This window comes from Balaenoptera physalus, assembly GCF_965194825.1.
Source record: "Balaenoptera physalus genome assembly, chromosome: 1".
Taxonomy (NCBI): Eukaryota; Metazoa; Chordata; class Mammalia; order Artiodactyla; family Balaenopteridae; genus Balaenoptera; species Balaenoptera physalus.
Genome location: NC_138882.1, coordinates 56031468 through 56047543, shown reverse-complemented (window position 1 = coordinate 56047543; position 16076 = coordinate 56031468). Strand labels below are relative to the sequence as shown.

Below are 16076 nucleotides of genomic sequence, written 5' to 3'. Positions count from 1 at the left end.
AACAATTTTAAAGTTTCTTCTTGAATGGGGAGATGGAGGGATATGTGGGGAAAAAAACTAGGATGCTTCCTATTAGGCAAAGCTCAATGGTAAGTAGCAAACTATGTCTAATGTTATATTTGAAGCCAATCAAAAAGCTCAGTAACTGCTATTTAAGCAGTGCCACTGGGCTCTGACAGTGAATTCTATGCATAAGATCCCCTAATACAAACTTCAGTGGACTTTGTCAAGAAGCCGAAACCACAGAGCCTTCCGGATGGCTCCATTTCACAGCAGAACCTGCTGTCTGGGCTTCCCAGTTTGCATTTCTGTGGGGCCCTTCTCAGAAGAGCACTGAACATGTTATCTTAATCCTCATATACCCTACTTTGTTCATCATGGCTGTGGGTGCCATAACACACCATAAAACATGGCTACCCAGACCTGGAAACTATGAATGAAGTAAGAATTCCCCAATTCTGCTTAGGTAGGTATACCTACTTAGGTAAATATTTCTTGTGAAGTTCACCCTCTTCTGTATTAAGGCTTAAGTGAGAAATCGCTTGATGGACAAGGATGTTCAAAAGGTATTTACATAGAAACCAAAAAGGACTCCTTTATACAAACTGAGTGTGTTTTCCCTATTCTAACCATTGCCAGGGCTCCTTTTATTCAACCATGAAAAAGAACAGATTTTGAAAACTTTTAAGCCTATGAAATAGCAAATAAGAGAAAGACTTAAATGTCATATTGACCTGAGTTCAAGTTACAGATCCATCAATCGTCAACTATGTAACCCTCAGTAAGTTACTTAACCTCTCCAGCCTTACTTTTCTCCACTGTTGGAATAAGTGGAAAGTCTGGAGTTGACACCAGATCTGTCTTCAAAGCCTGTTCTTTTAACCACCACGCTGGCCTGCTCCAGACACCTTAAATAGCACCTTGCATGGGGGAACTCACTATATCTCTGCAGGCTGACTGATTTATCTTCAGGTGTACCTTCTTCAATCAATAACAGCTAAAGCTAAACTTCAAGGCACAGGAGAAATAGCTTTCTTCACTAAGTTTTACACAAGCTCAATAGTTGGGTCTGAAACAGAGGAGCATCTCCTTCAAAAAATAATGAGACTGATAAATATGTTCTGTTCACAGCACAGAAAACCACACTTCAGTGCAGAAGGCGTACTTCAGGGTAACCAGTTGTCTCAAAATCAAATATGCCACCAAAGCAGGAAAGTCTACTATTTTCAAAGATGAGACACAAAATTTTAGCTAAGGTATGAAGTTTTAATTGGCTAGTTCAGCAAAATTTTATATTCTCCTGAGAGGGTAATAAGGCCTATGTATCTAAATATTTCGAGTTAGGAATTGCAGTTATTTTCCCATATTATAAAAAGTTTTACAACACTTCTGAAAACAGGGGTTTAGGGCTTCCCTGGTGGTGCAGTGGTTGAGAATCTGCCTGCCAATGCAGGGGACACGGGTTCGAGCCCTGGTCTGGGAAGATCCCACATGCCGCGGAGCAACTAGGCCCGTGAGCCACAATTACTGAGCCTGCGCGTCTGGAGCCTGTGCTCCGCAACAAGAGAGGCCTCGATAGTGAGAGGCCCGCGCACCGCGATGAAGAGGGGCCCTCGCTTGCCTCAACTAGAGAAAGCCCTCACACAGAAATGAAGACCCAACACAGCCAAAAATAAAAATAAATAAATAAAAATTAATAAAAAATTGTATGAGAATAACTTTAAAAAAAAAACACAAAAAACAGGGGTTTAGATTACCTGGCTAAGAGGTACCAGATAAGAACCATAAAGAAGAGGTTCAGCCATAGTACAATCAACATTCATAGGAAGTATGGCAATCTAGAGATGGCATGACTTGACTAAGAACATTGAAATTCAAAACTATGTGTAGCCAAACAAAACACATCTGAAAGTTACATATGGCCCTTTCACCAGAATTTGCAAATCCTACTTCAGAGACCAGGAGATAATGCCACCCCCTCCACTGCCCCTCAGAGTTATCCTACAAGCAGAATTGACAACAATTTTGAAGGCTGAGATAGCCTCTGCAAGTCAGGCTTCAGTGCTTTCTCTGTCAAGTCAGCCGTCCCGTGCTTGGCTTTTAAGTGGTGAGCCATGTCCCACCCTACAGAGCCAGGCAGAGTCCTCTGTACTCTTAGACCACCAGGCTAATCTCTGTACTGTGCCATATGCATACTAGTCCCACATTCATTCCTACCACCATCCTTGGCTTATCCTTTCCATGACCTCAAATGGCTTCACCCTTCCTAGGCCAAGCCAAATCTAACCTATCTTTGATTTTGTTCATTTGTGTGTGTGTGTTTATTTTTTTTAATCCATGCAAAGAGCACCGAAGAGGGATGAATGAACTCAAACTACTTTGGTGGGGGTAGGGAAGGCTTCATAGAGAGACGCCTATGTGTGCAGGGTATAGAAGGAAGAATGAATGGCTGCCAGGTGGAGGAGCAGGGAAGACCATTCTAGGCAGAGGGAAGAGCATGTGCAAAGTCTTGAAAGAGTCCTGAAAGCCATGGCAGGCTTGTAGAGATAAGAGGCTGGAGAAGGCTATAGTCAGAAGGAGAAGACACTTGTTTGCCTCACTGAGGTATAGGACTTGATCCTGGAGACAAAAGGATATGATTTTGGTCAAGGTCCCTAGTCAAGCCCATATCTTCCATGGAGTCTGCTCTTGCCATGCAAGTATCTCCTTCCTCCACATTCCTACAGCCCTTGACAACCTTGCCACACAATCAGGTGTTATTACTCACAGCTCTGAGGGCAGAAGCCTTTTACTGTTTTTTAACTTCTGTATCCTAAAAGCACCTAAGAGTGTCAAGCAGGTAAATGCTCAGTAAATTCCCAGGACTGATTGATTCAAATTCCTCTAGGGGGTGGATTAAGTAAACCAGGTTCTAGAGATAGGAGTAGGGAAACCTCTAAATCAGTCACTACAGACCTTACTGTTGGCCACAAGTGACAGGATCCAGGACAACAAAAGTTAACTTCAAAAGCAACCACCCTTGACTTCCTTGAACTTGGACTCCTTTCCCTTTCTGCCCAGCTTTGCCCCACTACCCAAGCTGAGATTCACTCCTACTCCCCCTGGGAATACTGGGCCAAAAGGGAAGGTACCAGCACATCTCTGGTTCTGAACATACCCCATTAACTGGGAGGGCAGGGGACAATCAATGCATTGAGCAAATGCATCTGGCCCTGAAATGAGAGTGTGTCTGCTCCTGTGTGTAAATGCCAAGTTGCAGGAGGTTACCATAGCAACTCCAGCAGGGTGCTGCAGTGGGCAGCTTTGCACAGAGGTGCAGAAAAGCCATTCTTTAACATCTGGGCTTTTGCTGTGCACATTGGATCCTAGTAGCCACATCATGGCTTTAGGCCCTGCTTTGGGATTCTGCAAAAAAGGAACTGGAATTTCGAATACCTGTTAGTCCAATCTTCTTTTTTTCATGCACCACACATGTCCCTCTTCATGCACAGTAAACACTGCATGTAGAGCCCAAAATAGGCTCTTTAGAAACATATAATTCCCTATACTCATTCTTACACATGACCGTGAACAGATTGTACTTGCACATCAGCATGACTTCAACACAAAATTTACATCCACCGAATAACCCAGCAATTACACATTTAAATCAAGAGCGTATCCACAATGTCAGCATTCCCAGCCAGTCCCCAGTTTTTATTGTGTTATTAGTACATTTTTAATGCAAAACTAAATAACGCCATCAAGGCTGTAGATTGGGCTTAATGGGGTCTACTGAGCTGTACTCCAGGAACTGTGAACCAACTTTTCAAAGGACCAGGCAATTTTTGAAATTGTTTTTCCATAGGGGCTGGAGAGTGGGGGTTTACCCATCCACTTCTTAATGTTTTATGTCTCATAAGGAAAGAGCATGAAGAGGATGTGAAATAGCATTCCATTTGGGGTTTTAACCTACATACGGCCATCAGGAAGCCATGTCCCTACAAAGTGAACTTTAGTTGGTCGGGCAGTCAATAGATGAAAACAGCTTCCTGGACATTTTCACTTTTTTTTCTTGGATCTAGAAACTTACTTGTGGTTATATTTTAATTCTCTCCTGGGCAAAATAAGAATGATTTACAGCAGCACTAAAGAAATGGATTGCACGGTGGGCGTGCACAGCAGGGTGAGATGGATCTGCACATGGAGAAGTGAAGGAAATTTTGGTCAACAAAGTCACATGAACCTGTGGTACTTTGCAAGATGCTGCAGCAGGACTACAGTCTCTTTGCAGCTTGGAAGTGAAAAAAGAGGGGTGAATTAGAAGTGATGTAGAAGTTCCAGTATCTGAAGGAGTTTTGTGGCCTAAGGAAATTAAAATAGGGATACCAAGAGAGAGATGTAAATAAATAAACAAAGGAAGGAAGAGCTTCTTGGCCATGGAGGCTATTCTTTGTGCAGGAATGCCTATCTATCTAAGGGAGCTGGAGAACAAAGATGCCAGTGTTAACAGACTACAGTTGGATGATTTATTCATCCAAGGAATTGGAGATGTGGAGGTGTCTGTAAGGAGATGTCTGTTACATGTAAGCATGGAGGTAGGACTTGCCAGGATGGACACCAGGGGTGTAGGAAACTTCTGTTCTGAAAGAAGGTCAGAGAGTATCAGCAACCTGGTGACAGAAAAAGAGCTCTCAGTGAGTGAATACTGGAGATTCAGCTAGTGCAATCTGGCCTGCACATACCTGGCTAGGTGGGCACTGGAGACCTATTTCTAACTCCCCCAGGGGATGCTGTGGGTGGGGATGGGGCCCCAGGGGGTGTGAAGCAAAGAACTGAGCATGTGGCCTGGGAGTGGGAAAAGGGCTTCTGGGAGGTGAGCTGAGAGCTGCCAAGAAGTGCCCTGTCAACGTGCTTCTGAACGAAAGCTGGGAGGTCAAGGCTGGGAAAGGTTTCAGAGAGACTCCTGCAACCTGCTCCTTTGGGGCAAGGCGGCTGAGGGGAGGTGGAAGGCCCAGCTTTCGGGTCGGATTTGGGGAGAGGTCAGGTGCACCGAGGCACCAGTCTGCAAGTCGGTATGGAAAATGGTCTGGGAATGGGGCGGATCCAGGGAGGTAGGAGTGGGGGAGGGGAGGTCGCCGGCGAGTGGGTGTGGAGAGCGAGCCCGAGTGGGGGGGGTGAGGGCGCCGGGCCAGCGCCTCGACCTCCCCCGGGACTCACCCAGCACGAAGTAAGGCAGCTCCGTGTTCTCCAGGTCGTCCACCACGACCATTTCTCCCGGGAAGTCGTTGCGTACCGAGAAGAGGAGCTTGGGCTCGGAGGCCGAGGGGCTGTGCATGATACTCAGGTCGTTCTCGCGCAGGAAAGGCAGCGCCGACACCGTGATGCTCTTGAGCTTGCACTCCAGCTCCTTGGAAGGATCCACGTCGCCCGCGGCCGTGGCCAGCACCGCCGCCGGCCCCCAGCAGCAGGCGAGCAGGGCGCAGAGCCCGGCTAAAGCCATCTTGAGCCCCCGCCGCCTTCCTCCCAGCGCCGCGAAGGTGGGGGAGGCAGCGAGCGGGAGGGAGCGAGCGAGCGAGCGCGGGAGGCGGGGGACGTTGGGGAGGAGATGTGGAGCCGGGAAAGCTCTGGTCCCCGGAATGAGATGCCGCTTGCCTGGTGCAGGGCTTAAGCGTTGATGCCTGGAGAACCCGCGCTCTTTGTTTCCCGGAGCTGCTTATCTGGGGAAGGGAAAAGGGGGGTGGGGGGAGGTGGGGAGTGGAGAAAAGGAGAAGGAAGGACGTCGGAGGAAAGAGGAAGGGAGCTGAAGATTCTAGGGAATCAGGTCAGCCCCCAGTAGGCTGCAGGTGCTGCCGCCTTTCTCCTTTGCATCCCTCAGCAAGAGCACACTCCTGGCTATTAACTACCTGCACAGCATTTTTTTTTTTTTAACCGTTTTTGCAATGCAAAATATTCCCTCTCGTATTATTTTCCAGATGCCTTTGGAAGGGCACACACACACACACACACACACACACACACACACACGCACACCCCTTATAAGGTGCTTCCTCAGAGCAGGTGATGGGGGTCTCTAGATCCAAATACGCCCCCAGTTATTTTGTAGATGTAGGTGGTCCCATTCTTGTCTTCTTTACCCACTAAAACTGTATTTGTATATTGGATAAGCGTGTGCTGGTATAAATGCACGTGTGTATTATTACTCAGCACTAACTTTGCAGAAGTATCTAAAGGAAATATTCTGTATGTAGATATAGATAGATGGTATGAATAACAAAGAACAAAGCCAGTGTACTGCATACAGTTAAGCAGGAGACCCGAACTTTTATTTGCAATTTCTCTCTGCCTCTTCAGTTTCATTTCTGTTACAAACGTTACCTATGATAAGCAATATAAAGATAATTTGGGGCATGCTATAATTGATAGAAAAAGTAGAGCTAGCTCAAAGAAGTGTTGAGCTTTTAGTTTTAGAGAATCCAGTAAACAGAACAGAGCTGAAAGAAAATTTGAGAAAAACAAAGTTTTTAAGCACCCTTAACAAATGGAAAAGGAATAAAAGAATATCCTTGGGCATGGGCCAAGTCAATCCCAGCCCAATCAAGAGTAGAGCAGGGTAGATAACAACAACATTAACAACAAAAACCCATATAAATTTTCTTTCCATTAGTGCTGGACAGTGATACCTTAACAAAATAACGACAGTAAACTGTGATAGAAAAGTGATGTTTGTATGTGCTGGTATCTGATAATTAATTGAACTTTCACACGATAACCTATAACTTATTTCAAAAGTTTGCCAAAACTACACAACACTGTAAATCAACTATACTTCAATTTTAAAAAAGTTTGCCGCTCCAACATCATTTATTCAGTGCTGACTTAAATACTAGGTGCTGTAAGACTATGTTATAAATAACTCCTAATCTCTAGGAATTTAATGAACCACCCTCTTCAAAGAGGACCCCCACTTTAGAAACAATTTCATTCTCATTCTAGCTGGTGTTAATTTATTGGCACATGTGAATGTATGTCCTTTAAAAGAATTTTAAAAAGCTTTTGCCATATATTTCACAAGGTTACTCTAGTTGATGAATGGGAATAGAGAAAATGAGGCATATTTAAGGTCATGTTTAAGGAGTGAAAGGCCTGCTTACCAGAAAAGAGAGCAAAAATACTTTATTACAAGTTAAGTTTTTCTTTTTTTTAATTTGACATATCTGAGAACTAACCCAGAGATATATTACCATGTAGCATTGCAAAGTACTGCAAAAACCATTTATCAGCTAATGACCTTTCTAAAACTCATCTTCATAGGAGATACTGAGGGAGAGAAAGACCCCATGATACTTTTTTTGCCTACTCTCTCTAGCATAAAAAAGCAGTATTAACTTAGTTACTCAAGGTTTACCATTGAAAAATCAGAGCGGATAACAAGAAAATACACTTAGTCTTAGAATGTGAGAAATGGCATGAAACTACCAGATCATCTATTAGTCCAGTCTCTCATTTAACAGATGAGGAAGTTGAGGACAGTGAAATACCGAGGTGTTTTACCCAAGATCAATATGCCAAGAAGGGGCGGGGGAGCTAAGGCCACAAACAAGATTTCTTTGCCTAGGGCTTTCTCCACTACACAGTTATGGGACTGTGTACCCAGGTGTACCCATGGATAGTCGTTGGACTTAATGGCCCCCAGTAATTCATTCAGTAAACATCTGCATACCTACTATATGCTGTGCACTAGACTAAGCATCGGCAAATTCTAGGAAAAATATTCTTCCTGCTTTTGAGTAGCATATAATCTACTATTGTTTTGAAATCTTTCTCCCCAATTTTCTGATGTGTCTTGAGTCATTTTAGAAAACCCGAGTGAACCATTTGATGTTGATTTTCTAATAAGTCAATATCTACTTTACTTTGCCTATCTGTAGTCATTTTTACATGCTTACATTTTTACCTGCTTTCTTATTCACAGTTACAAGAAAAAGAGTACATGGATCAAATGTTCATTTAAAAGTGTATATTGAGGCTTGCCTGGTGGTGCAGTGGTTAAGAATCCACCTGCCATTGCAGGGGACACGGGGTTCGAGCCCTGGTCTGGGAAGATCCCACATGCCACGGAGAAACTAAGCCCATGTGCCACAACTACTGAGCCTGTGCTCTAGAGCTCGCGAGCCACAACTACTGAGCTCACGTGCCACAACTACTGAAGCCCGCACACGTAGAGCCCGTCCTCCACAACGAGAGAAGCCCGCGCACTGCAAGGAAGAGTAGCCCCTGCTCGCCGCAACTAGAGAAAGCCCGCACACAGCAACGAAGACCCAATGCAGCCAAAAATAAATAAATAAATAAAAATTTTAAAAGTATATATATATTGATATGATCAAGTTACTTAAAAAAAAAGTGTATACTGAGTTGGAAAGACTTGGAATTGGGGTCTCAAGCCTTTATAGACCTCTTTCTCTGTGGAAGGGTCAAGCAAGAAGACTATACAAATAAAAAGAGATAGTATATTGCCAGGGCACTGGATTCCTATAAACATGCATACACTGTCACATAGCCTTCTCTTACGGAATTAAGTACCTAGAGATGGAGGAGAAGGTGAAGTTCGCAGAAACTAGACCATCTCTTCTGTATGATGTTTTACATTTAAATGGGGCTGGGAGAAATTTGTGTGTATCTACATAATTACCTTTGTGTACAGGCAACATGATGTAGTGAGACAACAGACTTGGAGTCAAGTCTCAACTCCATAATTTACTTATTTGGAGATGAGCCTGGACCATTCTTATCTTCATTGTCCCCCTCAATAAAATGGGGCCAGTGATCTCTGCCCATCGCACAGGCCACAGATAATATAAGTACAAGTACTTATACTTGTTTTCTCCTGAGGTTTCTCCTGAGGTCCAAATTCCTATATTCCAGTACCAACGGCCTTGCTCCTCGACCCTTATAATAGCTTTTGAATGCTTTCCCTGCTATTAACCTATTCTTTAGACAACTACCAGATTCATCTTCTTGAAATCTTGCTTTCCTCATGCCAGTCTAAAGTTTTTCTTTTCCTACAGGATAAAGTTCGAACACCATAGTTTCGAAATTCAAACCCTCTTCCAAGTTTCATAGGATTTATTCTCTTAGATGTATTGCTTACTACGCTATCCCCTTCCCCTCCCCCCACAACACACATACACATCCCCATCGAATGAAAGCCCGTTCTCCATTTTCACTCCTCCCACGCCATTCTGTCCACCTGGAACGCACCACTCAGTGTTCTCCAGATTGCCCCTTCTCTGCAGGCAAATCTCAGGCCTTATCTATGTAGCGAGACCTTCCATCACTCCCTTCTCTCATAGCTCCTCTCACAGATCCCTTACACACACACACACACACACCCCACATTAGGAGGCCAAGGGTCATATCCCAATACAGTGTCTTGCATTCAACATTCTTATTAGAAAAATAGAAATAATAATACATGCTTTTTAGAATAGGTGTGAGAAGGAAATGAGAGTATTTATATAAAGAATTTAACGTTTTAGGCATTTAGTTGGTGCTCAGTAGTGATATTTTGCCATTATCTGCTCTTCAATTATTTCAGAAAGAAAATAGGCTTCTTTCATGAAACTTTCATGAGATTTTTTTTCCCATGTAGTAGCCAAAAGCAAACTAAATGATTTATGCTCTTTGGCGTATATCCAGGATAAATGATTGTATGTATCCACCAAAAGAATGAAGATCATTCATAGCAGGTTTACTCATAATAGACAAAAATGGAAGCAACCCAAATATGCATCAGTAGGAGAATGGGTAAATAGCATTTAGTCATGTGATGGAATACTACGCAGCAGTAAAAATAAACATGCAACTACGTGGGTGAATCTTGCAGACATAATAAGTGAATGAAACCAGACACAGAAGAGTGTATCCTGTAAGAGTCTATATTTATGAACTTCAAGACCAGGTAACATTAATCTTTGGTGCTAGAAGTCAGAATAGTAGTTATCTGTATGAGGAGGGGAGTTTTGACTGAGAATGTCAGGATGAGCTTCCTGGAAATGCTGTGGGTGGTGGTCACAGGGATGCATATTTAGGCAAAAATTTATCAAACTGTACACTTGTGCAATTTTGTGATGTCTATTATACCTCAATAAAGTGTTTTTTACATGGCTTAGGACTCCATAGGAGAAGAAAGCAGAGGCAAGTTTTTCTTTTTACAAGTTGTTTTCTTGTTTCCCAACTCTATAGCCCCTTTACTTCTCCTTTAGAGGTTTTGGAAATTTTATCTTTCTTTCCATTGAGATTGGTAATCATTTATTCAACTACTTTCATTTACCCACTCCTTTCTACTATTTTTATGAGAGTCTCAACATTTGGCGTCTTGTCATCTGGAACAAGTTCAGGGGGCCTCTGTCTCTAGGAAGCACAGGAGTAAATAACTCAGGAGTTGGACAGCAGCAGATTTAGACTTTCACTGGTTTACTTAGCTATATTATCCTGAGGACTATTCTCTGACATGTTTTGTTAGCTTAGGCAAACAGATACCTACAGTATGGAGAGGTAAGGTCAAACCTATATAAGATACAGAGGAGGGAATGGAGGTGAAAGAGATGGGTGGGGCTCAGGGTGTATACGTGAGGAATATTTCTAATTTTCCCCATTTATTCAGAACATCTGGCTCTCTGATGCTTTTTAGATAATCCTGATGTATATACTATTTTGGCATTCATTAAGCCTCTGCATACATTTCTTTTTCCTAGTTCTTTACAAAAATAATCTTTAATGTTGCTCTCTATTTTTAAAATAAACTAAATTGAAACACTTCTCTCCCTTTTTGACTCTGTATTTTCCTCTCCATATTTCCCCCATCATACAAGTTAGTATGAACCCCTCACATTCCTTTGCCAGCTCCCACCCCCAGCTCTTCTGTTGAATTGGATTCTTTCTTCAACTATTACTCTCCCATGCTCTGCCAAAATTTAGTGTAGTATGCTAGTTAGCTGGACATAATTCAGTTTTGCATCCTCATTAGGACATTAAGAATATATTTCACACCCTTTGATTCAAAGTTAATATTTTCCTTCTTTACTCTTTCCTCCCCACCTCCCTGTCTCTCTCTGTCTCTATCTCTGTCTCTGTTTCTTCCTCTTTCTCTCTCTCCTCTCAATTCACAGTCTCAGCAACAGCACCTGCTTCACAGAAACAAGGCTGTTCCTGTTCTGATTTCTCTAGTCTTCCTTTAAAAACCAAGTGGAGAGTCACAATCCCTCTTCCTGATACACACTGAAGTGAAAGGAGGCATGCAGAAGGAAAACACCACAGGCAAAACAATTCACTCTTTTGGAAGCAGGACAATTTTTTCCCCCCTAAATTTCTCCCCAGAAACCTGAACCTGAAGTTCTTCTCTTTGCCTTTGTCTTCACAATCCTGGTTTGGGGACAGAATGTTTCTTGATTTAGCTGTTCAGAGTATCTAAATCTGTTTCTCTCTGTACTCACTGAGTCCCTGCCATCTTTTGCCTCTCTCTTCTGTATCTCTGGGGTGTGTGTGTGCGTGAGTGAGAGAGAGAGAGAGAGAGAGAGAATATGCTGTGAGATAGGTATTCTCACCTGGGGACTCATTTCTAATTAAGTAATTCAGGACCAAGACCAAGAGGCTAAAATGCACAGAACAACAGAATAAAACCTCAGATTAGAAGGAAAATGGCTCAAATGGGTCCCTATCTCTGCTAGTTCTAGTTAAGCAAGCAAACAAAATGGTCTGGGACAAATGAGTATCTTAGGAAGATTAGAAGAAAATTTAATTAGCTCCCAAGTTTCTTCCTGTTCCTCAGCCTTCTTCCACTCTCCAACTCCCCAGTCGTGAATTTATCCAAGCCTCCCTTATCCACACCAAAAAACTCCCTACTGCAAAGCTGGGAGGGTTAACAGAGTTGGTAGCCCCGCCAGACAGCTAACCAAAGGAGACAGCCGGTGAGGCCCCGAGCCCGCCCCCAGCCGAGCCGCCCAGCCAATGGGAGCTTGTGGGGAGTGTGGCGCTGCGTCCCATTGGCTGCCTGCGTACGTGCATAAGAAAGAAAGAGAGAGGCAGGCAGGGGAGCATTGTTATCTTAAGACACTCAGCTGGTGTCTGAGTCTGCAGGTGAAACTGCTTAGGTACGGAGCTCGGAGTCGGAGCAAGGACACGCCGGGCTGCAGCCTGGGATGGAATCCACCCGCCTCGGAAGCTGCTCTGCCCGCGGCTGCTCGGGCAGCCCGTTCGCTGAGCTCGGAGGATCCCGTTAGCACTTGCCCAGGGATGTGCACCTGCCGTGCGCGGCGAGCGCCTGGGCAGGTCTGCAGGCAGCCGAGGGAGCGGTGAAGCAGGAGGAACTGTCTCTACCCATGTGCAAGGCAGTGATTCCGGGAGAGAGGCAGGGTGAGTGAGTCTCTTTAGAGTTGGAAGGAAGGCACGATCTTGGTTTTCTCTTCGGTGGAAGGACAGAGGACTCCCCGGGTCGGGTTTGGCACTTTCCTTCCCTCTCCACCCGCGTGTGCCCCGGCCCAGCGTCGAAGCCCCACTTCAAACATGCTGTGGGTGCCGGGCAACCTTGCTGCTCAGCTGGAAGGCAGCAGGCAAGTGGTCTGACAGCGGCGGCGGCGGCAGCAGCAGCAAAGCGGGGAGCAAGGAATTTGAAAAGAGACATCGGCTCCTTTTCACACGCTGAGGGGTAGGCATTCACGTTTCCCCAAATGAGAAGGAGCCACAAGAAATCATGAAGTAAAAACTTTGGAAAGCTGCCACTGGAGATGTTGCACAAAATCCTGGAATCTTTCAGGAGTCTCCTGCCAGTCGGTGGAGGTTTGGGGAGCAGCTGATACAGCAAGGAGGGCTCTTGCAAGGATTCAAGGTAACAGTGCAGGGTTTTGGTGGTTTTTCTCCATCCCCTTTTCGTTATCTTTTTGGTGTGTCTCTTGGTAAGGGGATCGTTTTGCCCTCCTACAGCCCTCTTGCCCTGGTGCCTGGCAGCTGCAGGCAGAGGGAATGATCCCCCCCCCCTCTTAGTTTCTGTCTTGTGGAGCTGAGCAGTGGACTTTGGGGTTTAGCTAGAGATCGTCCTATTATTGCCTCCTGGTGTTGCATGTCTGCCGCACGACTTGGGCGCTCTGCCTGACCTATATTGCTTTTGCTGGGTTTAAGTCCTCAAAGTTAGTGCAACTCCCATTAGCTTCAGAAAATCCAATCGGACTGCATAATTGCAGAAGATGACAAGGACTTCTGCATGCCCAGCAGATGCTGGACTGAACTGTACACGGTTCACTGTGTTTGGGATGGAGGTTGTGATACATGATACACATATTCACAGGTATTCACATGTTCCTAGAGCTATATTCACATGTCCATAGAGCTCCCTGCTATGTCTCTAGAGGCCTGTCTCTTTCTCCCATGCACATGCAGCCAAGGGAAAAAAAAAAAACAGATTGAAGAGTGAACCCTGTGGGTTGCAAATAGTCTCCCCGGGTGGTGGCAGAAACCCCACTGATTGAGTTGAACCTGGCAGTGCGTTGGAGACACTGGGGAGAGCGTTGCAGTGCTGGAAGGAGGGGCACACTGAGATTATCTGGGGATCTCTCTCTCTCCCTGGTTCTGTAATCATCTGGGTACACAGTCTAATGCTGCCTATGGTATGTGTGTGTGTGTATATATATGTGTGTGCCTGTGCTCACAGCTGTATGCAGGAAGCAGGCTGCCGCTAGAAGAAGCATGCTTGTGCAGCTCTCTGCCCAGGCCCCAGATGCCTGGAGTGTTCCTTCCTAGTAGAAACATGAACTTGGGAGCTGCTGTTCCAGCCCAGAGGAGTTTTCTCCTCACCAAGCAGTCCCTCTGCATGGTACATATTTATCCAGAGTATATAGACCTAAGCCAAATATGAACTAATAATCAAGCTAATGCACTGTAACGTGATTTAACAGACCCCTCCATAAAGAACTGTGTGTGTGCTCTTCCTAGCTCTGGGAGTCAGGTGTCCTGAGCAGGAGCAAATGTTTTGTTAAAAGGATAGCAATTATAACAAGCCAGGCTTCTAGCTGGGTAATCTGAGCCTTATCCAGCAGGGACAATGATCTGTCAGCACAGACCAATCTGGAGGATAAAAGGTATAGTGTAAGTCAAGTATTTCTGCCTCTGTCCTTCTCCAGACATGTGCACGTTGAAGGGACACTCTTTCTGACCATGCCTCCTAGAATACAGGGCAATGTCAGTATTAACCAAGCAGCTAAAGTATTTTACAAAATCCCCTGGGGGGCAGTCTGATGACATCAGGCAACAGCAAAGTGATGTTGGAGTTTGTGTGTTTTCCCTCTTGACTTCACACAGTTATGTGTATGTTATTTGTTTAAGGCAAGACCCTCTGGAGTTCCCTCCCATCCAGAATAAGTTGCTTTGCAGCACTGGGGGCATGACCAAGCAATGCTGACACAATGATCCTGAAATCTTATCAATATCATAGCTGTTGCTATACATATATATACCTTCTTTTTAGCTGCTGCCTACTCTGGGGAAAGATGCATGCTTTGCTTCTTTGAGGAGCGATATGATTTGAGCTGGTACAGAGCCTGGATACTGTGAAATGTTTGAGGGAAAGGAAGCAAATGTCAGACCATGGTCTCCCCTGTTGGAGGGCAACTGGCACCAAAGCGTTTAACAGCTATTCTGCAGCCATGGAGAAGACAGAAGCATCCCTGACTCTTGCTTCTCCCTCCTCACCAAAAATGGGGCCGGCTTTATCTCCCAGAATGGAGTGCTGTGTGCTGCAGTATGGCCACAAGAAAGGAGAAAAGGAGGGAAGGGCTGGGGAGGGAGGAGGGTTCCTGCTCTGCTAGCATTGGACCAGACTCATGGGTGGGGAGCATCTTCCCCATTTAGGCCCTTAAGATCATCCTCTGGGTTTTCCCTTCTGGCCTCCTAACAGGTTGTTTACTGAGCGAGGCCAGAGGGCAGAGAACATCCCTGCGTCATCAACTCCTTCTGATCCCCTTTCCCAAGACACAGGCTAGCCACTGGGGAGTGTCGCACAAAAACCATCCCCTCTGAGACGGTGCTCCAAAATCCCTCCCCAGCTCACAAACAAGAGGTAATCAGAAGGGACTGGAGACATCTGCGTGGGCACTTTCTGCTGAGTGGGATGCTTAGTGTTGAGAGTTCCCAGTTAGTGTTTTGTTTTCCCCACTGTGCTGTGTATTTCTGGTGATTCAACTCTTTCTCTTAGATAATAAGACCTCGTATACACGTTATAATTGCATACTTTTCCAAAGGGCTAGGAGCATTTTAGGGAGCTCATCTCATTAATCCTCACACGTCTTATAGCCTCATTTATCTTTGATTACCCTAAGAAGGAGACTAGAATGAGTTTAGCCTCCTTCTTGGAAAAAGGAGGGCAGAGGACCTTGGAAAGATGAACTGTTTTACTCTGGGTCACACAGCAATTAAGGGAACCTATGGAGTAGGGTGTGGGTCTCATCATTCCCAAACCAACCCCAGACTCTCCTGACTCCTCCTAAGGAATGGGTTAATCTTAGGAACTGTGATTTGATTCAGCTGTTCTGTACTTGACAGGAATGGGAGGTTGCAGTGACATAGGCTTTGCCTCTGGCTCTGACCTAAGGGCTGTGAGGGATAAAAGTCTGATAAGACTTTGTCTTTGCCCTCAGTGATCTTACATTCTAGTTAGGAAAATATGCTTACATCTGGGAAAAAGGTAAATGACAACATACACTCTAAACAGCAGTTCAATAGAAGAGACTCTTGAGGCTGACCTAATTAATCTACAGTTGATTTGTACAGATAATGAGAGCTATCGGTATTCCAAGGAAGGAGAATTTGAGTTGTGCCTTGGGGGATAGGGTGGGATTTGTTTGGAGAGGGAGAAATGGGAAAAAGATTCCAGCTGACAGAGAGGCTAACTGCAGCACAGCTGAGAAGGCTGGAAACTTCAAGGCTTGCATGTTTCCTTGGGGTTTGCCCTAAACCACTTCTCCACTTGGATCCTGGAAACAGCGTACACCTGGGTTAATTACTTGAAGCATGTACTGGCCTAGAGGAAGCTGCCCTCAGATCAGGCA

The 16076-nt window shown here is 44.9% G+C and overlaps 2 protein-coding genes across 3 annotated transcripts in view; one reads left to right on the top strand and one right to left on the bottom strand.

The window, feature by feature from the left end:
- Positions 1 to 7959, bottom strand: part of ASTN1 (astrotactin 1) — a 328474-nt gene extending 320515 nt beyond the window's left edge. Inside the window, exon 1 of the mRNA XM_082462335.1 lies at positions 5200 to 7959. Within this exon, the coding sequence (XP_082318461.1) occupies positions 5200 to 5482 (283 nt within the window). The 5' untranslated portion in view covers positions 5483 to 7959. The remainder of the gene's footprint in view (positions 1 to 5199) is intronic.
- Positions 7960 to 8106: 147 nt separating this feature from the next.
- The window catches only part of BRINP2 (BMP/retinoic acid inducible neural specific 2), a 120374-nt gene continuing 112404 nt past the window's right edge, over positions 8107 to 16076 (top strand). For both annotated transcript variants that reach the window (XM_082462350.1, XM_082462351.1), the window contains exon 1: positions 8107 to 12865. The gene's annotated coding sequence lies outside the window, so the exon portion shown is untranslated. The remainder of the gene's footprint in view (positions 12866 to 16076) is intronic.